This window comes from Sphaeramia orbicularis, chromosome 1 (assembly GCF_902148855.1).
Source record: "Sphaeramia orbicularis chromosome 1, fSphaOr1.1, whole genome shotgun sequence".
NCBI lineage: Eukaryota > Metazoa > Chordata > Actinopteri > Kurtiformes > Apogonidae > Sphaeramia > Sphaeramia orbicularis.
In genome coordinates, this window is record NC_043957.1 from 17,884,926 (window position 1) to 17,910,661 (window position 25,736).

The following is a 25,736-nucleotide window of genomic DNA, read 5'->3' on the forward strand; positions in this document are numbered from 1 at the left end:
AAATTATGAGACAAAAAGTTGAAATTGTGAGATAGAAAGTCATAATTATGAGACGAAAGTCAAAATTATGACAAAGTCAGAATTGTGAGTTAAAACTAATAAGTATGAGATAAAAAGACACAGCTAGAAGCACTCGGAGAGCGCAGACCTCCGCCAAGGCTGATCAGTGCCCCCCCCCCCCCCCCCCCCCCCCCCCCCCCCCCCCCCCGTGGGCCCCCCCACCCCCGATCACCACCAAAATTTAATCATTTCTTCCTTATCCCATTTCCAACAAACCCTGAAAATTTCATCCAAATCTGTCCATAACTTTTTGAGTTATGTTGCACACTAACGGACAGACAAACAAACAAACAGACAGACAGACAGACAAACAAACCCTGGCACAAACATAACCTCCTTGGCGGAGGTAATTATGAGACAAAAAGTAAAAATTATGAGATAAAAAGTCATGGATATGAGATACAACATCGAAATTATGAGACAAAAAGTTGAAATTGTGAGCTAAAAAGTCATGATTATGAGATAAAAAGTCATGGTTATGAAATAAAACGTAGAAATTATGAGACAAAAAGCCGAAACTGTGAGATAAAAAGTCATAATTATAAGACAAAAAGTCATAATTATGAGATAAAAAGTCGTGATTATGAGACAAAAAGTCCAAAATTCTGAAATTAAAGTCATGAGTATGAGATGAAAAGTTGAAATTATTACAAAAAGTCAAAATTGTGAGATAAAAAGTCATAATTATGAGATAAAAAGACACAATTATGAGACAAAGTCAAAATTATGAGATAAAAAGTCATGATTTTGAGATAAAAAGTTGAAATTATGCTCCCACAGCCAGGGGAAACATTTCTGAGCAGGGACACATACACAACACTGGAAACAAGAGGATGGATTCCACTGACAACCAATAAAAAGCACATCCATCCACAGCAGCGCAAAGTAGGGCTGCTCGATTATAGGAAAAAAAAATAATCACGATTATTTTAGCAATAATTGTAATCACGATTATTAAAAACGATTATTTTTTAACCTTAAAGTTGTTTATTTTTTTCCTGCAAAGCAATGTAAAATATACTCTTTAAACATAAATGAAGCTTTTAACCACTAAAACAAAGTATGTTCACTTTTGTATGAAACAAAAAAATCTTTGAATGCAAATAAGTGTACTGTAAATTCAAGTATGTTTCCTTTTGTAAATAAATAGTGCACTGTAATTAAACTGCTATAGACTTGCCATAGAACTGTAGCAATAAAAAAAAAAAAAACTCACGTAAAGTGCAAATTATAAATTCAAGTATGTTCAATGTAGTATGAAACATAATAAATTCAGTGGCGTGCCGTGAGGTTTCAGTTCAGGCCTTCTGTTTACATCAGCCATCAAGAATACGTACGTTAAGGTTATACGGGTTAGGGTTAGGTTAATACGGGAGTTACCGCATAAAGAGATTCGGAGACTGAAGCCTGCATTGCGGACGAAGTTGTTTTTATGTGTTTTAGTTTTTCATAAGATTATGATAAAGGTGGCGGTGGTTAAACTTTAGATGGTTAAAAAGGTTTGTTGTGTTACCGGTCGGTGCGGACACAACTACGAAACACTTTTTGCACGTGATGTGTTTTTGCTCTTCGTCTTCTTCATCAAACCCAAAGTGATTCCATACAATTGAATTGGACTTGCCTTTTTTGTTTACCAAGCACTTCTGCTGTGATTCTCCTGCCATTTGTCCAGACCGCTAGGTACAACTTTCCTCTTGGGGTGGACCTGCCGGCTAGCTGGCAGCAGTAGCTTAGAGGGGGGCGGGGCAGAGCAGCTCATGGTAGCTTGCGTGCGTGTGAATTAAAACAACTCAAAATTAATAATCTTTTTTTCTCGATTACATAATTTTTGTAATCGTTGCGTGTAATAATCGAAATCGTAATTGAATTTCGATTAATTGCACAGCCCTAGCGCAAAGTATGGACATATACACAACTTTGGAATAAGCTGGACTGACTGTACATATCCTGACCAAGGAAAATAAAATTCTCACTTTGTGCAGTAATCTACACCTAGTTTTTCTGCTTCCGTCCGTAATAACATATATTATATAGACTAAATGTCATCTAAAAGTAACATTTATTTGCAACATAGTATAGCAAACTATTACATGATCAAAAACAAATTAATTTTAGCAAAAACAAAGTCTTTGTTTTGAATGTCTGGGGTCACCAGAAATTTGTGATGTTCAAATGGGGTCACAAGTAAAAAAAGGTTGGGAACCACTGGTTTAGGGAGTCCCACCTCCCTCCTCTGCTGACTCAATGCCTCGGTCTCAGGCTCCTGGTTAACTAGTACCTTGGGTACTACATAAAAGCCCCATTTAACATCTTTGTTCTGTCTGTTGTAACAGCTGTGAATGGCTTAAGTGTTAACCATTGTCCTTCTGTACAGTGGAACAGCCGCAGGTCACAGTTTGAACAAAGCACATGTACATACAAAGGCAAACGCAGTCAACGATGCATTTGTTTGCCCCTCATCATGGCGGAGACTGACCGAGTGCCCCAGATGTGTGATGTCAGTGAATACTATCTATGCCAGGGGTGTCCAATCCTGGTCCTTGAGGGCCAGCATTGTGCATGTTTTAGATGTATCCCTCTTCCAACACACCTGATTCAAATGATAAATTTATCATCAAGCTCAGCAGAAGCCTGATAACGACCATCGGGTGTGCTGTAAGAGGGAAACGTCTAAAACATGCAGGATACCGGCCCTCAAGGACCAGGACTGGACACCCCTGATCTACAGGGGTTGGACAAAATAATGGAAACACTTTCACCTCAAGATGATAATGCCCCAATCCATACAGCTAGAATTGTTAAAGAATGGCATGAGGAACATTCTAATGAAGTTGAGCATCTCGTATGGCCGGCACAGTCCCCAGACATCAACATTATTGAGTATTTATGGTCAGTTTTAGAGATTCAAGTAAGACGTCGATTTCCACCGCCATCGTCTCTAAAAGAGTTGGAGGGTATTCTAACTGAAGAATGGCTTAAAATTCCTTTGGAAACAATTCCCAAGTTGTATGAATCAATACCTCGGAGAATTGAGGCTGTAATTGCCGCAAAAGGCGGACCTACACCATATTAAATGTTATTTTGTTGATTTTTTAAGGTGTTTCCATTATTTTGTCCAACCCCTGTATGTCCTGTGTGACAAAAAATGTGCACAGGACTCAAGAGCATGACTACAAACATTGTCTACTCTCAATGAATTCTTTAATCCAGAAGGAACACAAAAAGGCAGAACACTCAACTCAAAAAAACACACTATCACATAACAGAAACACTAGAAATCTACACTGGGAAAACATGGCTGGATCACTTGCATGAAACACAAAGATGAACTGGCACAAGGACACAGGGAAGCAGACAAACTAAATACACAAAGGAGGTCAGGATGATTGAAGCACAGGTGTAGGAAATCAGGGCAGGGCAGACGATCACTGAGGTGGGAAATACACAGGGAGGAAGTGTAAAACTGACACAAGGATCAAGGAAATAATACAGAATAAAACAGGAAGTGAACCTAAGAATGCAGAAAACCACAACAAAAGGCTTATGACTCTGACAAAGCCATGACACCATGGACTGAGACCTACGTTTTTAGTCAGACCAGAGTTCCCTACTTTGATCCACATCAGAGTTTGATTGTGCATTCAGACCTCCACAATTAGATCAGACCATCCAAGCAAACAAACTACAGTTGGATTTAACAAGGCTGATGTGAACACAGCCTAAGAGAAGAGAACACATTACACCAGGTCTAAAGACAGCAGCTTCCACTTAGTTAGAGAGTAGATTTTAAGGGAAGCAGGGTAAGTTGTGCCTCAAGGGAGAGTACTTTGGGGTAAATTGTGCCAGTGATTATTTAAGTAAAACAGAACATTTTAATCTCATAAACTTTAATACTATATAAAAGCAAGACAAATCCAATTTTAAAAATTACTCATTAAAGGTTTATTTAGATATCGTCACCCTATTAAAATAAGTCATATTTTTTAGCTTTTGGGAAAACACAAAAAACTTAAATACACAATATGTGATAGTTGTGAATCTTTTCAGGCAAAAAGGCTTTGGCAATAGATGACTGTTGACATACGTAGAATGCTGTCTGTCATATATGTAACATGTAAGACTAAAGTGACAGGCCAATTTCTGAACATCCCATAGGGACTGAGGCCACTTAAAAACTGAATAAAACTCAGTTCCTCCAGAAAAATGCGATTGTGCTGTCGCATAATTCAATGCATAATGAAGGAAATAGTGCACACATGGCTGCATACTATTTTGTACCCCATGAAATTGGAACGCAAGAGAAAATCACCGTTGGAGAGTCACTTCATCACTGTGAAACATTTGAAAATGGGTTTTCCTGCAGTGATAATAATAGTTATTTGAACATAAAGGCTCTAATTGCCTTGAAACAGATGGCCTGTTCTACCTAGGTTGCCAACTGTCCCTTGAAAAATGGAATCATCCTGTATTTAGAAACAAAAGTACACGTACCATTTTGAGCTAAAAACAGACGCACTTTGTCCTGTATTACCATAAGAATCAAAAATAGTCTATAAAATGTCAATGGAATTATTCCCACCCCTCTCTTGATCTGTGACCAATGAGCTGAAAGCACACACATACACCAAATGACAACACAGAATCTGGCTCATCTCATTGGTTGAGGTACTGTTCCTTGTGAGGAAGATACCGGTAGACAAGAGTTGACAACAAACCAGCATGAGTGACACGGACAACACCAATTTTCAGGTCTTGGAGTCGAACACTGCCGACAGTTCGGGCTTCAAGCAGTTGCGTGGGAACAGCAGAGAGGTGGATGCAGGTTCTTCATCAGCTGGCCTCCCAGACACCCAGGCTGTGGCATCCTTTGTCCCCATTTGAAGAGAGCTCATTATCATTCTCAATTATGAAATGTCTGGTTCAGAGTTTTACTCTGCAACTCTGAAAGACAAGCAACTACTGCTGCAGCTAGAGCTCAGACAAAATACAAATGGAAGAAATAAGCTATTTCCACATTATGTAGCATTGAGCTTTTGAGTTCATTATTATTATTATTATTATTATTATTATTATTATTATTATTATTATTATTTTCTACAACTGTACAGTCATGGCCTTTGAGGCAAAGTGTTATGTTTACAACTTTCCACAGACATTTGTACTTCTCTTATTGCACTAAATGTGCACTATTACAAGAATGTTCTGCTTTCTATTAATTTATACGGTATTAAATTAGCAGGACTGAGTTTTGTTAAAGAAAGATATTTATTTATTCTACTTTAAGCTAAGCCAGACAGAGTTCTGCTAAAAATATATATATTTTTATTCAGTGAACTTTAACAGGATAGGTCTAAGAAATATATTTATTTTACTCTGTTATTTTTGTCATTTTCCACTACAAAATACATTGTTAAATAATAAATTGTTTTCCATGTATTTGTATCACTCAAAAACATGCATCTAATTAAACTCAGATTTCAGTCAAAAAGTCTGAAAATCATTTCACTCACACAAAAAAAGGCAAAATAAATTCACCCCCCTGGGAGGGGGGAAGACAATTGGGTCAGGGGGGAAGGACAGATTTTGATGAAATTTTCAGGAAATTTTGATACTGGCAGAAGGAACAAATGATTCAATTTAGGTGGTAATTGTGTGTGTGTGTGTGTGGGGGGGGGGGGGGCTGATCTGCCTCAGCGGAGGTCTGCGCTCTCTGAGTGCTTTTCTAGTTTTTCTAGTTTGTCTTTTTTCCATGAACTTTTGAAGCCCCCACATATAGCTCTTTTAAATATATTTTTAATATTTTGATCCTGTGTTGTTTAATCATTTTATGTTTATTTCCATCTGGATGTTATTTTTATTCATGTAAAACACACTGAACTGAACTGAACTGTACGTGAAATGTATTACATAAATAAACCTGCTTTGCTTTCAGAGCTGTAATATGTGGCTCTGAATGGGTTTAGTTCTGTGGGAAAATGAGAGTGAGTTGACAGATTCCTGCTGTCGGGTGGGGGTGGGGGCGGGGGCGTGTGGGCTTCACCAGGTGTTCACTTCATGACGCTGCTCTGAATTTTTATCCTCCAAGACCTTTGAGACTGAGGCTAATCTGAGGTTGTAGAGCATTATCTTCCAACATTAGTGTTGTTTGCATTAAACCTGTACACCATGTACCTTTGTAAACACTGATAAACCCATAACACTGAGTTCTTTCAGCTCAGTTGAATATCTCCATCTCTGTAACACAACACTTCACCTTCTGTAATCACTGAACTACAGATAAAGGAGCATTGTTACATTTTTTTCTAAACACAAAAATAATTGTTTCTATCATGTTTCTTATTGGAAAAAATAATTTCATTTGGAGAAAATACATGGAACTATGCATTAATTTTGTGACAGATTTAATAAGCCGAAAAAATAGTTTACATAATATTCCAGAAAGAGGATTTTATTTTAAGTGAATAAATTAGTGAGTACATTTTTTTTCCAGGTGTAAGGGGGGCGCCAGTAGGCTGATGCTGTTAGTGGAGCTTGGTTCAAAAAAGCCCTGGTTTATAACGTGGAAAGGGTTAGAGAAATCAATATTGTTACTATTGAGCACTGATAGGAAGTCATACAGTATATGGACTTTTCATGTTATTAGTTGAGTTCTCCTGCAGTGACAGGACCAACCACTTCTGTTGGGGGATTGATCTCCTGCATCAACACCACAGGACTCTTAACGTAGCAGCAGAACCTGACCACCTCGCAAACTCAACTTGTTATTGATTCTTGATTGAACCTGCCAGTGAGATTCAGAGCCTTTGGTCTTATTTTTACGTGTAGACAAGTGTTATTTTAGTTTTGATGTGACATTCAGTTGTGAGAATAAACTGAGAAACACTGACCTGTTCAGACTCATCAGTGCCACTTAAATTTATTGCTCAGTTAAGAAGCTAGTTATTTCTGGCTTTGTGTTTATTTATGACTTGACCTGAACAATGACTTTATTTGTCTTGCTTCACTTTTACAGGCACTTGACTTCCTTAATTTTCATCACAGAAACTCAGGACTTGAAACTCAAAGGTTAAGATTAAGTTGTTGCTTACACACGTGTGACTTAAATCCCACCTCTGCTATTTATTACTCTGCAGGTAAATACTATGAGCCTTTCAGTTTTCCTACTTAGACAGGTTGATTTAGCTTCAGCTGAAAAGTCTTGAGTAATTTTGCCGTTGACCTTGTTAGACTGTGACAACTTTGAACTGTAAGCCCAGACTTTGTATTTACTAAAATGCTTTAATTACAATGTACTTAAATGATTTAAGTTTTATTTTATTACAATAAAATGTTATGTATATTTTTCTAGTTTGTTGCCATAGTCGAAAGTATGAAAAAGTTTATGTTGAATGGTTTTAAATCACTAAGTTGTAGTTATGACCACACCTTTTTATCTTCACAGTGCATTGTGGGTATTGGACATGTTGAAAATGTGTTATTTTTATGTGCAGGGGTGCAGGTGTTCATGTTAATTTTAAGTTAATGTGTGTATGGCAATGTTTATTGGCCTTTTTGTGTTTGTATTTGTATTTTTGTAGAGCTGCACCATGAGTGAGAGCCATTGCCCAACAGTGACTTTCTGTTTGTGTTGACTATATGCAAATCTTTATGCTTTGCCATAATAAAAGCAATTTTAATACTGGCAAATTTCACTGAGCTATCTTCATGCTTACTTTCCATCCATGCTACAATATATTGAGTTGAATAATTTCATAAACCAATTTATGTTGCGAAAGATTGTAATTTAAATCAACTTGGAAATGAGTACAATGAGCTGATGATATTAAGTCTAATAATTATACAAAGAAATTGACATTGCAACAAATTTTTAGTTAAATTAACTTAGCATTTAGTGTGTTGTACTTAAAATAGCAATTCCATTCAAATCAAGCATTTAAGTTTAATACACTCAAGTTTTCATTACTCATTACTTACATTTTTTAAGGCAACCGGTTTACTCGAATTTTTTAAGTAAACTCAACTTATCTGGTCTTACAGTGTGCATTGTCTGAGGAGCAAGTACTGTCACGGCAACAAATGACTGTTTTTAAAGAATATGGTGATAATGCACAGAAAAGTGTTTTATTGAATGTGTTGACCTTTGACCACTGTGAGGCTATCATCCATGAGGGAAACATGTTCCATATATGGATTTGTCGTCCTCACCAACCTGTGCATGATCAAGTAAAAGAAAGTGCATTCTGAGAGAAATCAGCAACATATGGTTACTTTTTTATGTTTTTTTTTTTTTTATTTTTTTTTATTTTAAGATCAAAAATCACACATATGAGATGAGGTGTTTGAAGAAGAGCTGCTTTGTTTATTTCAAGCCCTTATTTGTGCACAGATAAGAGCTCATACACCAACTAAAGGACAGTCGGGGTGTGAGAAAAGATCTTTGCCAACCATCCAAAGGAGCGCACTTTTATACCCCAAAGTTGCTTTGTCAGGCACTTACAACATCCATTAGACACATGATAATACAAACATGACATCTTAAGATAAGAATGTCGTCTTCTTGATACAAGGAACAATGACACGTACAAAAACCATAACAGGATGCTTACGTCAGACTAATCAGTAAGAACACATCAGGGACACACAGTGATTTTTTATCCGTTTTAATTTACTCTAGTAATCTAGAAAATATAAAACAGAAATAATATGAACAACTGTAACATTGTCAGTGGCTTCTGTACTTTACAACAGTTTCCCTGAAGAATGTTTTTCATATATTGCACCATCTCCCATATTAAATGCAAAATCAGTGCAACCAATGCAAATTTGCATCCCACAACCCCACCCTATATGCTCCGCTGCATATTCAGGTATGTCCAAAATAAAAAAAACCATGCACACTTCACATACTTAAATACATAAACATACACAACAAGTCAACAAAACATGGCTGATTGGCTACTTCATCCCTGTGTTTCATAGTGCTGTTGTTCCAATGTTTCCATAACCTTATATTTGTACAGCAGATAATTCTTACTCATTAACTGTACAGCTGCTACTCAGTCATTTCCTGCAACCTGCCTAAAATATTTTTCGTGTAACTCAATAATAAAAGTGAAGTGTTTCTATTGTAACTGAAAACATTTCTGGTCAGACAGAGAGACACGCCTGCTTCGAAACCTTAAGAAAGATGAAGTCAGCAGAGTAAACATAGCAAAGCTGATCTTTGTTGTAGGAGTCAGGGATATTAGTGGAAGATTAATTGTCATTATCAATGTAAATAGCTTATTTCAACTGTCATTTTTCGAATATAGACAAAAAAACTATTTTGGGTATGTAAACATAGACAGTTCACAGCAAATCCATAAGTGTCAATTGCCTAGAATTAAGTTGATGAGTGTTGACTTGGGTGTTGTTTTTACACTCCTGCAATATTAGAGAGGTCTGGCCATCACATAGTTAGAACGCTTAGTGCTATCTTCATAGACGGCTGAATTCACAGTATAAGCAGCATCACCTTATACACCATATATGGGGAAGTTTTACAGAAGCTAAGACAACACTTTAGCTATGATGGCTTATCATTTCAGAGCTCTGGGAAGGAACGAGCAGGTTGCCTTGGCGTTTCAAGTACTAACTAATTTATTTCCACCATTTCTCTGCTGACACATAGATCATCACTCATGGTGTCATGGCTTCGGTTGGGACGCGACTGAACATCTGAACTTGTTTTAAGCCTAAAACCATGATTTCACAACATGACCAAAACATATATCACAAACTCCTGCAGTTTAAAGCAAAGTAAACTTTAAAGACTCTCTAAAGGTTTAACTGTAGTGATGCTGATAGCCTACGATGCTAAAAAAAAAAAAGTTAAAGAGCAAATTTGAACTACTATAGTGTTGGCTTAAACACTTCAAGTTGTCATTCCCATTTAAACACCTAGTGTGTGTTGATTTTAACTCTTAGGGCACAGGTGTCAAACATGTGGCCAGGGGGCCAAATCCAGCCCGCCAAAGGGTCCAGTCCGGCCCTGGGGATGAATTTGTGAAATGCAAAAATGACACTAAAATATTAACAATCCTTTTAGTTCAATTTCCACATTCAGACCAATTCAATCTCAACTGGGTGGGATTCAGTAAAATACTATCATAATAACATATAAATAATGACAACTCCAAATTTTTCTCTTTGTAAATATTTTCATGTCTTTACACTAAAACTAAGTATAATTTCGTAAAAAAAATGTGAATAACCTGATCAAATATGAACAACCTGAAATGTCTAAAGAGAAGTTCGTACAATTTTAACAATATTCTGCCTGATATCAAGTGTTTTGTGTATTTGTAGATCCACTGCAATCTATAAGTTATAATAATGTACATGTGTAAATGATAAACTGAGGCAGAATATTGTTAAAATTACACTTATTTTTTCCAGTTTGTTCATGTTATTCACATCTTTTGAAAGGATAGTTTGTAGATGCAAACCTTTTCAAAATGTAAATGTGCTTTTTTCACTCTAAAACACAGAGAAAAGTTTGGAGTTGACATTATTTATATATTATTATGTTATTATTTTACTGGTTCGGCTCACTTCAGATCAAATTTAGCTGAATGTGGCCCCTGAACTGAAATGAGTTTGACACCCGTCTTAGAGGGTTAAAATTGCGATTTCAAATATACAGGTTTTAATCAATCAGTACTCTTCACTTGTTGATATAATAACTTTGACCATTTTTTTCTCTTGTTTGACATGTGCTTTAGTAATTAATGAATCAAGATCATAAGACAGGTTTATCAATTTCAAACAAATGATGTTAAGTGAGAATACTCTTTTTCTCAGTGCTCAGGCGTCACTACACCTACAGTATGCAGCGCTTGTGAAATATGTCTAGGTGAAGTTTTCAGATTCACTTTGACATGATGCTGCTGGAGGTGCAGGTATGAGAGGACATCAGCTCTATGGGACAGGCCTCGACATGAGGGATTGTTCATTTGGAAAGTAAAATACCACATCGGCCTAGTACCAAGAAATTCACTTATCTAACTGGCAAGTAGTAAAAAACAATTAAAATATTTTTGGTAATGGAAGGAGCTAAGGAATGAGCTATCTTGCTTCCATTTCAACTTTTGAGAAAGAAGCAGATTTTAGGAGCTGAAGTGCAAGTAAATATTTTGGTTACGTTACAAAAAGGAGTTTTATCCAACTTTGAGTGAATAATAAGGGGAACATCTGACAAAGGCACACCAAGAGTCTAAAAAACACTAACATAAAGTTATAACTATACATGTAAGTAAAACCTGAGACGAACCCAGTACCCGGTCCTGTGTCCATCCATCACAGACGACTTCTGAATGTCATTAATGTGATCTCAAAGTGTCCTCAATGCATCGTCATTCTTCCCACTTGTGATTGGCACAAGAAAAATGTTTAAGTCAGATGTGAACAGTGCCTGTAAATAACTTAACATCCCATTTACCCAGCTACCCAAATCATTTTAAGTGCAATTATTGTACTTCTTCTTCTTCTTCTTCTTCTTCTACTAACAAGGTTGACCTGGCTTCTTCAGATCTGTCCAGTAGTCCACCAGCTGTTTTGAAGATCCAAGAATGTATGTGATGACCTTGGAGAATTCACACCGGTTGTATTGTCTGTTGTAGGCCTTAAACTGGGAAGGATCTGGAGGTGATGAAGGATGCAGTCCCAGCTTTTTCATGCACATTCCAATGTAAGCATCCTCTATATTAAAGGGCTTGATTGATTTGGATATCTGCACAAATCTCTCTGGAAGATCAGTGGAGAAGATATATCCCATGCCCAGAGTGTAGGTCGGATAATTAGAGTCAGGGTACATCTCTTCAGGGACGTACCACTTGGAGTTTTTTGAGCGAACAACCGGCCTGTTCCACATTAGCATCCCTGTCAGGTAGTTTATCTTGGGAATGTTTGGCTTTTTCAGCATGGTGACTAAATTGTCAATGTTCAGGAACATGTCTGAGTCGATCTTCATGGCATAAGCTGCGTTATTGCAGTGAGTGGCCAGCCAGTCCATGATCACCATGGTTTTGATGGTCAGATTTAAATATGAGTCAATGAAATCACTCAGGATCAGGTCTTGATGTTCCATGTTTTCATGTTGGATCTTCTCCTGCTGTTTCTCAATATCAGCTTGTCCAGAGAGGCCAAGCATGAACAGAGTCAGAACCACCTCACCCTGAACCACTTCAGCTTTTCCCCAGGTCTGCCTGATCGCATTGCGAGCTTCGACATTATGTGGCGCCACTGGAACCATCAGGACCAGGAAAGGGGTTGCGTTCTTACATGCATCAGCTTGATCCATAATAAAGTGGTAGTTTCGTGGGTAAGCGACATGGTACTGAGGACCTGGGGGTGTTGTAGGGGGTGGTTTAGTGGTTGCATGGGTTTCATTAGGTATGACTGAAGGTTTTGGATGGACTCGATAAACAGGATGGAGATGAACATCACGGGACCGATTTAAAAACTTCTCATATTGTATATTGAGTTGAAACCCCTCCCACCATGAAAATGAGTTGTTGGACATGGTGTAACACAGGATGCAGAGCCCAAAACACAAGAGGACCAGAAACAGGAACCGGCGGTTAAAGATGGGCTTCTTCGGGAAGTGCAAACTCTCAACTTCGAGCCTGAATAGAAAAGAAAAATAATGTTAGAATGAAAGTAACCATTTAACATTTTAAACATACCACTTACATTCAAATCTACCCCCTAGAAAAAGTCAATGGAAGTGTAGCGGCCAAATTATGTGTATCCAATTCATTTATACGGGAATGTCAACTACTTCAGTGTTTAATGTTTAGCTAAAACACAACCTGAACCATAACTATCAATATGGACAACCTTAACCCTTACTTGGCTCAGGGGTGATTGACTTTATGTATTTTAAGTCAACACGCTACACGTAAGGTCCAAAGCCTTGAGCAGTGAAGATGACATTGTACAAACTAGACCAGTGTTTTTCAACCTTGGGGTCAGGACCCCACATGGGGTCACCTGGAATTCAAATGGGGTCGCCTTAAATTTCTAGTAATTGATTAAAAAAAAAAAAAAACAACAATTTACAAATAAAAATCTTTGGTGAGTTGAGAGAGACAATCCCAATCCATAAAAGACATGACAAACTGTGAAGCTGAAACTGAAGCACTGTGGTTCTGTTTGTCTTTCAAATGTTCATTGTGGTCGGTTTCAGATGCTGCAACTCTTTGATAATTCATAGTTTGAGTTATTGTTGTTTGTTCAGTATTAATTGTCAGCCTTGTAAATACAAGCTGGACTGACTGTACATATCGTGACCAAGGAAAATCAAATTCTCACTTTGTGCAGTAATCTACACCTGGCTTTTCTGCCTCCGTCCATAATAATATACATTATATAGACTAAATGTTGTCGAAAATTAACGTTTATTTGCAACATAGTTTTGCAAACTATAACATGATCAAAACACATTAATTTTAGCAAAAAAATGTCTCTGTTTTGAATGTCTGGGGTCGCCAGAAATTTGTGATGTTAAAATGGGGTCACAAGCCAAAAAAGGTTGGGAACCAGTGATCTATAGCAATAGATCAGCTATGGACCAGTGGGAATGGAGAGGTTAAAGAAGACAAATCACTTATCTTACATTAAATAGTTTTAATTTGTTGACATTAATGCTGCCACTAATGACTAATTTTCTAATGATTAATCTTTCGACCAATTTTTCGATTAGTCGACTAATCTAAACGACAATTTTTTTTTTTTTTTTAGATGAAGTGTTTATTAGTTTGATGTGTCCATTTTCTTTTGAATACAACACAAGGGCCAAAATGAAAAATGTCACCTGTGCCATGGTAAATGTAAACAATATAAATAACCTAACTACTACCAAACAAAAAATTACAACGTGGGATTTTTTTCTACATTCCAAAAACAATTGCACAAAGTTATTCAAGCAAATAGCTAGCTATATCAATGTAAAACAAAATATTACAACAATAGGCCCTTACAATTTCCACTGAGTGCTTGCTAAAATATATATGGTGCAAATATGGTCTCATATCTCTGTCAATCATTTTCAGGACATTGTCAGTGAGGACTGATGCTAGTTATGGTGTGCAGTCCTTCCTTCCTACAACTGACAAAAAGAGTAGAGAAAAACACACAATGAGCCTGTCTGGGCTTTCACCTGAACCTTCACAGCCTAAGCTCATTAAGTAAACTGTTTAAAACATGATGTAGCCTATTAACCATAAACATAAACATAAGCATAAACATCTGCATTTCCATTAGGCTATGTCATACTAGTCAGAGTCTGGACTAGCCTATTACCTAAATCAAGACAGCGGGCACATATCAAGGCACCGGTCTGCCGGCGACTAATTCTCATGGATGGTTGATTACGTCGACTAAGGTGGGAAAAAGCACAGAGGATCCTCAAAGACCATCACCATCCAGCTCATTGTCTGTTCCAGTGGGTGGGGTCGGGTTACAACCTAAGACACTGCAGGCCGGTGAGCATCAGCGCTGGCAGGCCCCGCCTCCACAACAGCTTCTTCCCAACCACAGTCAGACTAGTGGCACAAGACATTAAGGAGGGTCGGAGGTACCCCAGGACGCCAGTCACTCAAGTCCCTCACACTCTCACAGACACTTAACTAATACTGCGCTCTTAACTGAATGTGCCATAACCTGCTCGACCTCCCAGCACAGGGGTGGCCAACCCTGGTCCTGGAGAGCCACAATCCTGCATGTTTTAGATGTATCCCTCTTCCAGCACACCTGACGGTTGTTATCAGTCTTCTGCAGAGCTTGATGATAGGCTGATCATTTGAATCAGGTGTGTTGGAAGAGGGATACATCTAAAACATGCAGAATTGTGGCTCTCCAGGACCAAGGTTGGCCACCCCTGTCCCAGTACTTTTAATTCAAATGTGCAATAACTCGTTTTTACCTTTCAGTACTCATCATTATTATTATTATTATTTATTATTATTATTGCTTTTTTCTGATCAGTACCCTATTTTACAAATGTGTATGTGTGTTTGTCTGTGCAGTAACTGTTTTTTATATGTTTTAGCTGTGTTTATGTTTTGTTTCTGTTTTTATTCATATATTTTTCTAACTCCGTGACTCAGGGAAACACACAAGAATTCCAATGTACCTATACTGCTATGTATCTGCAAATGGCAAATAAAGTCTCTTCTATTCTATTCTATTCTAAAGTCGACTAATCGCGGCAGCATTTATTAGTATGCCAGATGTTTTGTCTTGTATTTTTTGCTACCCCTGTCACAATGTTTGTCTAGCACTAAATAAAATAAAAAAAATACATAAATAAAAAAAGCCGTAAAAAATTTTGACAAAAAAAACATTTAATTTTCACCACTGCATTGTTTTAGATAAATATACATTTCTTAATTTTAATAATTTTGTGAATTTCCAAAATGCTTGCCTGATATTTAAAGTCTTGCATGAATTGGCCCCTCCTCCCTGGACAGATTTGATCAAATCCCGGTCTGTCAGTGGGAGGGGCCACCAGGGCCATGCAGACACACTACTTTAGGACAAACTACGCTTTCTGTCACAGACTAGATAGATAGATAGATAGATAGATAGATAGATAGATAGATAGATAGATAGATAGATAGATAGATAGATAGATAGATAGATAGATAGATAGATAGATAGATAGATAGATAGATAGATAGATAGATAGATAGATAGATACTTTATTAATCCAGAGGGAAATTGAAAAAATATTGGAGCAGTTTACCACTCAGCATTAGAGACTCACAATCATATGCCTCCTTCAAGGAAAACCAAGCCTGTGACCATCAGTAGGTTGTCCTCATTGTGTTGTTTTGTGTGTTTTTATGATATGTTATTTGCCAGTCGTCTTTCTCGTCACCTTCCTAGGGACTACACATGGAAATTAACACTGTTGCTACAATCTGATGCATTTACAGCTGCTATTGTTGTAGATGTTCATTAATATGCACGGTCCCTAATAAATAAATAAATAAATAAGTAACTGCTGTGATATCCCTACATTTCCTGCCCTAAATACAACTAATTACTTGACTTATTTCTGATTTAAAATGTCTAGAGAAGAATCTGTGAACCTATAACAACAGACTAAAGGGGAGTAGAAATCAGTCAGACACAAGCATGAAGCAGTTACCGGGTTGTGACTGTAATAACAGGTCAGTGCCATAATTATTGTGTTAGTGCATGATGTGTGTTTCTGTGTGTTTATATTCTGCAGAATCATAGTGAATACAAACACAAATTAAATCCACACCTCTACTACAAAGAGGAAAAAAAAGTTTTGATTCAGGGATTTTTTTCTCTAAAAATAAAACAATGTTATCGGGTATGTTCTCATTTTAAAAAAATAATAATAATCTCACTTTAATATATATAAAAAAAATATAAAACTTTAATTCAATAAGAAATATTGAGTTAAATGTAACTTATAACAGGTGTAGACTAGGATTTGCATAATATTTCAGCAAAGGAACAAGGTTTCCTGCTTTATTTTTCTCACTTCACTAAGACCATTCACACAACTTGTTAAATTAACCATATTAAATACTCCATATAATAACCCTTAAAGACATAGACCAGTGGTGGCTGCTCGTCTTTCAGACAGGGAAAGCTCATTGTCGGCTTACATCGAAAAAACTGTGAAGTTATTTAAATACAAATTCGTCTCTCCGTTTCTTTTTAAGAAAATGGTCAGTGACCTTATCGTACCAAGTAGGCGTCTTTTCCAGGGACTGGACCAGTGTCCTCTCTATGTCCAGCAGAGCTGGGCTGCTTAGACGGCCTTGGCCCATTGTGTTGTGGGTGTAGGACTTGAGCCTTTTTAAACAAGAGAAGCTCCTTTCTACACCTGCCGATGTAGCTCCAATTGTTGCCACTAGTGACAACAGTATGACTGATTTAACTATCTACAAAACGATATTAAACTCGAACAAGAAATGATTAAATTATGTAACTGAAACAAGAAAACGTTGAAATTATGTTAAATTGAAACAAGGAAGTACAATGAGTGTGTTTTATTTACAGTGCAAAAAATGAACGAATAATTTCATAGTGGTTTCTCTCTCGATTTCACAAGCAGAACTGAACTCTGTCAAGTGAAGGAGTAGATCTCAAAATAGCTGTCAATCAAACGGGATTCAGCCTTTCAACTGATCCTCCAATGGAATCTCAGCATCCAGCCCAGCCAAGCTCCGCCCACAGCTCCATTCACCCCCAGAGACACTGAGCGTTCAGGGGCGGGACAACATCATGGCATTTATCCAATTACCGTTCAGTTTTGAGGCAACGAAAAAAACTGTTCCACTCAGTCCCATTGAAGTGCATGGACGCTGAGCGTCTACGGGCAAATGCACTGAGCAGAGATCAAATGAGAAAACAGCGCAACAGGAATGTATGAGAAGTGAACCACATCGAGTCCGTTGATTTGTGATAAAGCTGAGTCTGAACAAACTCGTCTGTGAGATGAACGTGTTCTAACACATTTGTAGTCAATAAAATGTCAACACAACCGTACATATTTAACCATTTAATTTTCATAATTTTAGGGGAAGCTGAGCTTCCCTTGCAGTCTATGAGAAATCGCCTCTGACATAGACATGTATTTGTGTGGTGCTTGTTATGATGATTTAACAATACATGCAATTAATGACCTGTTTGTTCACAATCCAGAAACATGAAGTGGATTGTTCACCCATGAATAAGGAACAAGAACTAAGTTTCAACATTAGTGAGATAAGAATAAATGCTAAACTTCCTATAGTTCACACACCCTGTTGTCTTCCTGGATTCCTGTTTTCAACTGTGCAACTAAGACAATTAACTCTTTGTTAGATTTACAGTGAATGTTCAGGACTAAAACTATGCTGGACTCGAGGATGAGTTCATAATTTACTCTTTTTCTAAAATACGTATATACACTTTATCATGAAATATAACGATTAAAATACTTCAAAAATGTGACTTTTTTTGCATTGTTGTGTGACTCCATATCCCATCTATGCTTTAAACACATTTCTTTTATAATAAATCCATATTATTTTTGTGAAAATACACATTTTAGTCATGTCCCTGCATTCTCACTCAGTCTTGTTACCCTAACACATTCCCCCCTCTGAAAAGTTTGGAATTCCACAATTCACATGTTCAACGGGACGTTACATCAGCTGGATTTTCTGACAGCCAAGGAAAGATCAAAACTAAGTTCTCTCATTTTTGTCTGTTTGTAAAGAAATGTAAAGAAATTTGATTAATACCTGTTTATAAATGTATGAGTGCAAAGCAGTCTGATCACTAAAAATTATTTGTATTTGTAGACATTTGAAACGTGATGATTTATGATTGATTGTAAGTATGATAAGGTTAAATAAGTTATTTTCTGCTCTTCTAAGATGACGTATATTGCACATCACGTGCTACTGTGGTCAGACACTGCATATAAAACACCTGTGAAATTTGTATTTGTGGACATTTGACACATTTGACTCTTGATCATTTATAATTGATCATATGTTTGAAAAGTTTTAAAAGATTTTTTTTCTGTTACTCTAAAATGACGTATGTTGCAGGTCATGTGTTGTGATTAGATGCTGTATATAAAACACCTGTGTAAGTCTGTCTGTCCTCAGTCTGATGAAGGGCCTCAGCCCGAAACGTCACGTAGCTGAATAAATGTTTTGGGAGCTCACAGGTTGTGTGGACCTTCCTTTATTATTTTATCTTAAAAATATACATTTTTTGTAAATTTCTAGAATGTGCTCAGTGTCCTCCTGCTGTTAACGTGGATGTCATGTGGCTGTGTTTCAGCACCAGCACTAACGAAGCACAAACAAACACAACCATCTCCACTCAATTTAGAGGAAGTGGGGGGCTGTGTGACGTCATCGGGTGAAAAATCTTGTAATATCTATAAAACCATAATAGCACAAACGACAGTTTTAATTGCACAAACCAGCTCTAATGTACGAGGGCTGTTCAATAAGTTCATGGCCTCACCCAGAAATACTGGTTGTTATAATACAGGATGTTACATTCTTTCGTGATGGGATAGTGATGCTTGAACATCGATGGACCAAGTGCATTGCTGTAAATGGAGATTATGTTGAAAAATAAAATATAAATTATCAGTCTGTGTTGTTCTGTTCTGGGTGAGGCCATGAACTTATTGAACAGCCCTCGTAGCACAAACAAACGCCACCATTTCAGTTAAATTTGGAGTAAGTGGGGGGCTGAGTGACCTCAGAATGACCTATGAAATAATTGTTAATAATTCAATAACTATAACAGCACAAATGACAATTTTAACGGCACTAACCAGCACTAACAAAGCACAAACAAACACCACTATTTCGGTTGATTTTGGAGCCAGTGGGAGGCTGGCTGACCTCAGAATGACCTTTCAAAGAATTGTTAATAACTCAATAACCATAATAGCACAAACGACAATTTTAACGGCACTAACCAGCACTAACGACGCACAAACAAACGCAACCATTTCCGCTCGATTTACAGGAAGTGGGGGGCTGCGTGACGTCATCGGCCGAAAATAAATCTTGTAATATCTATAAAACCATAATAGCACAAATGACAATTTTAATTGCACAAACCAGCACTAAGACAGCACAAACAAATGCCACCATTTCAGTGAATTTTGGAGCAAGTGGGGGGCTGGGTGACCTCAGAATGACCTATAAAAGAATTGTTAATAACTCAATAACTACAATAGCACAAACGACAATTTTAACTGCACAAACCAGCACTAACGAAGCACAAACGAATGAAAATATTTATCCAGAGATTTTCGTTGGGTGGGGGGCCAACTTCACGCAGGTGGTTTATTGGTTTATTAGTGTGAATGTTAGTCAATATAATACTATTCACCTGACTTTTAAGTTTTAGAGTTGAAATTACTGAACTTGCGTCAGCTGTGAAGACATCCTTTGGTATCTGTTTGTGTATCATCCAACCCCTGAGGCCAGGTTGTCACATGGAGACTGAGGAAGAAGTCTGGGCCAACAAACATATGTTTATTGCAATTCTAGCTACATTATTGGAAGTAGTTTTTACAACATACATGCACAGCCATGCGCACTCACACACACACACACACACACACACACACACACATATGGACACAACCATTCCTGTTACCAAATGTTCATTCCTGTTACCTAATGTTCATTCCTGTTACTAAATATTTTTGTCTAAAAACTCAAGATAAACCACTGTTGTTTTTTCTATTATGTGTGATCCATCATTTATCCAATTATTTAATGAATTACATTTTAAAAATTTTGATAAATTTGAGGTTTAAATTGAAAAAATGGCTTTGCAGTTTTTAGAAAAATACAACTTGCGTGCATGTATAATGATTTTTTTTAGTCATAAATATTAATTATTTGAACATATCCAACCATTTCTTTAAAATAAACACTTTGTTGAGAGGAAAACAAAGGAATTAGCTGACATGCTTTTAAGCGTACTTTTTAAATGTCACATGAGTTTGGGTAACAGGACTGAGAAAAATGCAACCATCTTAACTTAAAAACCACATAAAACGTGAAATAAAATTTCCTGACATTGACCAATACACATTTTGAATAGTTCAATATGTGTGTTATTAGATTCAGTGTTGAAAAAAGATAAAATATGAAGTTAAATTTAGAAGAGTTACAACGAGCAGATAAAATATTTTGGAAAATCAGTGTTATAATTTTAATACTTGGAGTGCAAAAAAGACGTGTTATGAGGGTCCAGCCTCAGTAAAAGTGAACTGGACTGGACTTCCACAGCCAACCTCAGACCCAAAGCCGTTAAATGCGTCTCAGCGCGCGGGTGCGTGCGTAAAACGTGCACCTGACGTTCCAGGTAACATAATAGTAGCTGCCAGTCTGAATTCTCCTTTAACCTGTCTATATATTACATTACTTTGTTTTTTCTCAGCTCTATTTCTTTTGGTGAGTGTTTCTTTCCGCTACTAAGTTACTCCCCGTTCATAAATGGTCAGACATGAGGGTTTGGACTTAACGGTGCTGTGACATTTTAAGTAACAAAGCGGAAACAAACCCACTGTATTAGACATTATTATAGTATAGAAGTTCTTACCTTTTCAGCCCGTTGACACCTGGACGACTCCCGTGATCCCCCATACCTGGCGCAACCCTGCCGTCCTCTTTATTTCCTTTTTTCTTCTTTTTTTTTTCTTTTTTTCTTTTTTTTTTTTAAATTTATCTGTTCCGTTTCCCTCAGGCCATGAAACGCAGAGTGGATTATTATTCTTATTATGGATGTGGTTGTTATTACAGACGGACCAACGGGAACTGCAAGCGGATGACAGTTTACATCATCGAATCAGACTGTGTCACAGCGAATAAAAGGCACAGAAGAAAAAGGAAGGAAGGACTTTTAAAGAGGAGGACAGACAAGGGAGGAGGGACGGAGTCACAGGTGGGACTAGAAAGTAGACGAACATTGATTTGGTCACATGTGGACTCTCCATTACGTGACATTTACGTTTGAGCGCAAATGTCTGCACTTTCTCCTCCCTGTAGTTTCTCCAGCACACTGTAAAAAAAACAGTCATGTTGTTTTTATGGGGGAAAAAAAAAAAAAAAAAAACTGGCAGCTGTGGTTACCAGAACAATACTGTAAAAAACACATCCATCTGTAAACATTTTTGCGGAATAACATGTAGATTTACCATTTTAAACATGTAGATTTAACATTTTAAACATGTAGATTGAACATTTTAAACATTATATTTAATATTTTAAACATGTAGATTTAACATTTTAAACATGTATATTTAACATTTTAAACATGTATATTTAACATTTTAAACATGTAGATTTAACATTGTAAACATTATATTTAATATTTTAAACATGTAGATTGAACATTTTAAACATGTAGATTTAACATTTTAAACATTATATTTAATATTTTAAACATGTAGATTTAACATTTTAAACATGTATATTTAACATTTTAAACATTATATTTAATATTTTAAACATGTAGATTGAACATTTTAAACATGTAGATTTAATATTTTAAACATGTAGATTGAACATTTTAAACATTATATTTAACATTTTTAACATGTAGATTGAACATTTTAAACATTATATTTAATATTTTAAACATGTATATTTAACATTTTAAACATGTAGATTTAACATTGTAAACATTATATTTAATATTTTAAACATGTAGATTGAACATTTTAAACATGTAGATTTAACATTTTAAACATTATATTTAATATTTTAAACATGTAGATTTAACATTTTAAAGATGTATATTTAACATTTTAAACATTATATTTAATATTTTAAACATGTAGATTGAACATTTTAAACATGTATATTTAATATTTTAAACATGTAGATTGAACATTTTAAACATTATATTTAATATTTTAAACATGCAGATTTAACACTGAATTTAAATGGTAAATGGACTGCACTTATTTAGCACATTTTCTCCACCTTCATGGTGTCCAAAGCTCTTTCCAAATCCACCAGGTCCAACTGGGAGCAATTTAAGGTTCAGTGTTTTCCATGGACACTTTAACATATGGACAGTCGGAGCCAGGATTCGAACTTCCAACCCTTTGGTTATTGAACGAGCTGCTCTACCAACTCTACCAGCCCATTAATTTACAAGTTTAAAATGTTACATTGTTAAATGTTTACTTTTTTTTTTATAACATATCTCTCTCTCTCTCTCTCTCTCTCTCTCTCTCTCTCTCTCTCTCTCTCTCTCTCTATATATATATATATATATATATATATATATATATATATATATATATATATGTGTGTGTGTGTGTGTGTGTGTGTGTGTGTGTGTGTGTGTGTGTGTGTGTATATACACACACATACATACATATATGCTCAGGTAAGTGACACACATCAATTAAACATTCAAGAATAAAATGTAAGTATTAAACAGTTAAGTAAAAAAAACACACACACTCACACTAACAAAGTGAGTCCAGTGTCAAATATGCAGAATATAAAGTAGTGGCTGTAGTGTTAAGTCTTTTAGGTAGTGTGAGTGCAATTACATAACAAAGCAGTGGTTCCCAACCTTTTTTGTCTCGTGACCCCATTTTAACATCACAAATTTCTGGCAACCCCAGACATTCAAAATGGAGCCTTTTTTTTTTTTTTTTTTTTTGTTGCTAAAATTAATTTGCTTTTGATTATGTGATAGTTTGCTATACTATGTTGCAAATAAACATTAATTTTTGTTGACATTTAGGCTATATAATGTATATTATTATGGACAGAGGCAGAAAAAACAACAACTCAAACTATGAATTATGAAAGAGCTGCAGCATCTTAAACCGACCACAATGAACATTTGAAAGAGAAACAGTACCACAGAGCTTCAGTTTCAGCTTCACAGTTTGTCATGTCTTTTATGTATTGGGATTGTCTCTCTCAACTCACCAAAGATTTTTATTTGTAAGTTGTTTTTTTTTTTTTTTTTTAATCAATTACTAGAAATTTCAGGTGACTCCATTTGAATTCCAGACGACCCCACATGGGGTCCTGACCCCAAGGTTGAAAAACACTGTACTAAGGTGACATAAGTGATTATGTGTTCTGGTTCAGAGCTACCTTCTCTGGGATAGAAACTGTCCTTAAACCTGGTTGTGTGGCTGGATATGTCTCTGTAGCTTCTGCCTGATGGCGGGAGCTCAGACAGGTGATGTCCCGGGTGTGGGGGGGTCCCTGCAGATGCTGGTTGTTCTCCTGAGGCACCAGGGGCTCAATTCTGCGCTTGTTTGTTAAATTGTTAAGCCTAACGCAACCCAAAAATGTGTCCATTTTATGCATTAACCAGTCCCTGTTGGTGTAGATCTCTTCCAGTGTGAGTAGTTGAGTCTCGATCACTCTTTGTGCACTGGACACAACACACTGGAGAGCCTATCTGTCCGCTGAAGAGCAGCTACGATACCACCAGTGTAACCGGTGGTGTCGGACTCTGCGTTGTGTTCTTTTTTTTAAATGACGAGACCCGCATGTGTGTCCTTGGAGGCAGTCTCCGTTTATTTTTCTGACAAAAATGATAAAACATAAAGACCTGCGGTCAGCGACCCCTGTAAAACACACTCCTGCACAAACCAAATGATAAAGAAATGTGTTTAAGTACATTATGAGCACCTGATACAGCCTGAGGTAGCCGGTTCATGTAAAAAAAAAATGTAATTAACAGAGGTTAAACCAAAAATTTTCACAAACTGTACGGCTGCTTACCTCTCCCACAGAAATCTGGAACAAAAGGGAAGAGGCAAAGGTATATATAACTATAACTCCGGTTATAGTGCGCAGTGTCACACTGTAAATTGTTCGCTGGGGAACAGACCAAAACCAAAAGTTCCACACACTGACCCGGAGGCCCACAATGTCAGGTATTAACCAAAAGAAATTAAAATAAAATGAACAGATTTTGTGTAATTCTAACAATACACAATATAATATACATACCCACATTGCTGCTAAATAATTGACCCTGTTACACCAGGACATGCAGTATGTTCACGCTCTCTGTAGAGCAGCCATAATAGGTTGCATGCATCTCTTGTGGGAGTCCAGCCTTATTCAGTGTGCTCAGGAAAAACAACTGCTTCTGTGCCTTTTTCACCGGTGTTTGAATGGGTTTTAAGCAATAGGACTGGTTTTAAATACTTTCGAAACCACAAGTATTGTCTTACCTAACACCTGCTATTCGCAGACAGGTAGTACAGACATTGGTGCTGAGTCATCTTGATTATTGTTCAGTTATTTGAGCTTCTGCACCTAAGTCTGAACTCATAAAATAACAAACAGCTCAAAATAGGGCAGCTCGACTTACTCTGGATTGTTCTTACAGATCTAGTGTTCACCGAATGCATTCATGTCTCAGATGGCTGAAGGTTATTCATAGGTTATCTACCAGTTTACTGTTATTTATTCGCAACATAATTTACACCACGTATCCTACAGCTCTTGCTAATCAAATTGAATATAATTCTGATGTTCATCACTACAGTAACAGAGCCTCAACTCAGGTCTACTTACGTCACCAGCTAGTTCTGTGTGGAACACTCTTCCTTTAAATACTAGAACCATTTCAAGAGAGACAGCATTTAAACGACATGTACAGTTACTATTCAGGATTGAGACTTACTAGTCTTTTTATCTTACCATTTTGGGATTTTTTTTTTCTCTTTTTTTCTCCGTCTTCTTCTCCTTTCTTTTTTACTGTAACTGGATCTGTGTATTGTGATTTTGCTTCTTTACTTTTTTTTTTTTTTTTTTTTTTTAAGAGGACCCCAGGAAGACTAGCCTGACATTTGTGCTAATGGGGATCCTCAAAAAATAATAAACAAATAATAATAAACTTGTGCGGTGGTGTGTTGTCCAGGTGACGTCCTCGGAGATGTGTACTCCCAGGAACCAGACGCTGGACACCCTCTCCACTCTCTCACTGGTCACATTTTAGTATTTTAAAGTACAAATACTAAATACTTCTCCTTTAATAGTGTTCACATTATATCATAATCGAGTAAGGTTCAGTTATCTATGTCTACTTGTCACTTATAAACTATTAGTTCATTTCCGAGC

General features: G+C 36.7%; 1 protein-coding gene across 1 annotated transcript; it reads right to left on the minus strand.

Moving 5' to 3' along the window:
- Positions 1-10,592: 10,592 nt before the first annotated feature.
- Positions 10,593-21,471, minus strand: LOC115426068 (beta-1,3-galactosyltransferase 1-like). The gene is made up of 2 exons (XM_030144016.1): positions 21,223-21,471; positions 10,593-12,725 (listed from the first exon to the last, which is right to left on the minus strand). Exons 1-2 carry the CDS (start codon positions 21,264-21,266, stop codon positions 11,603-11,605), a joined length of 1,167 nt encoding a protein of 388 aa, XP_029999876.1. The 5' UTR covers positions 21,267-21,471; the 3' UTR covers positions 10,593-11,602.
- Positions 21,472-25,736: the final 4,265 nt, after the last annotated feature.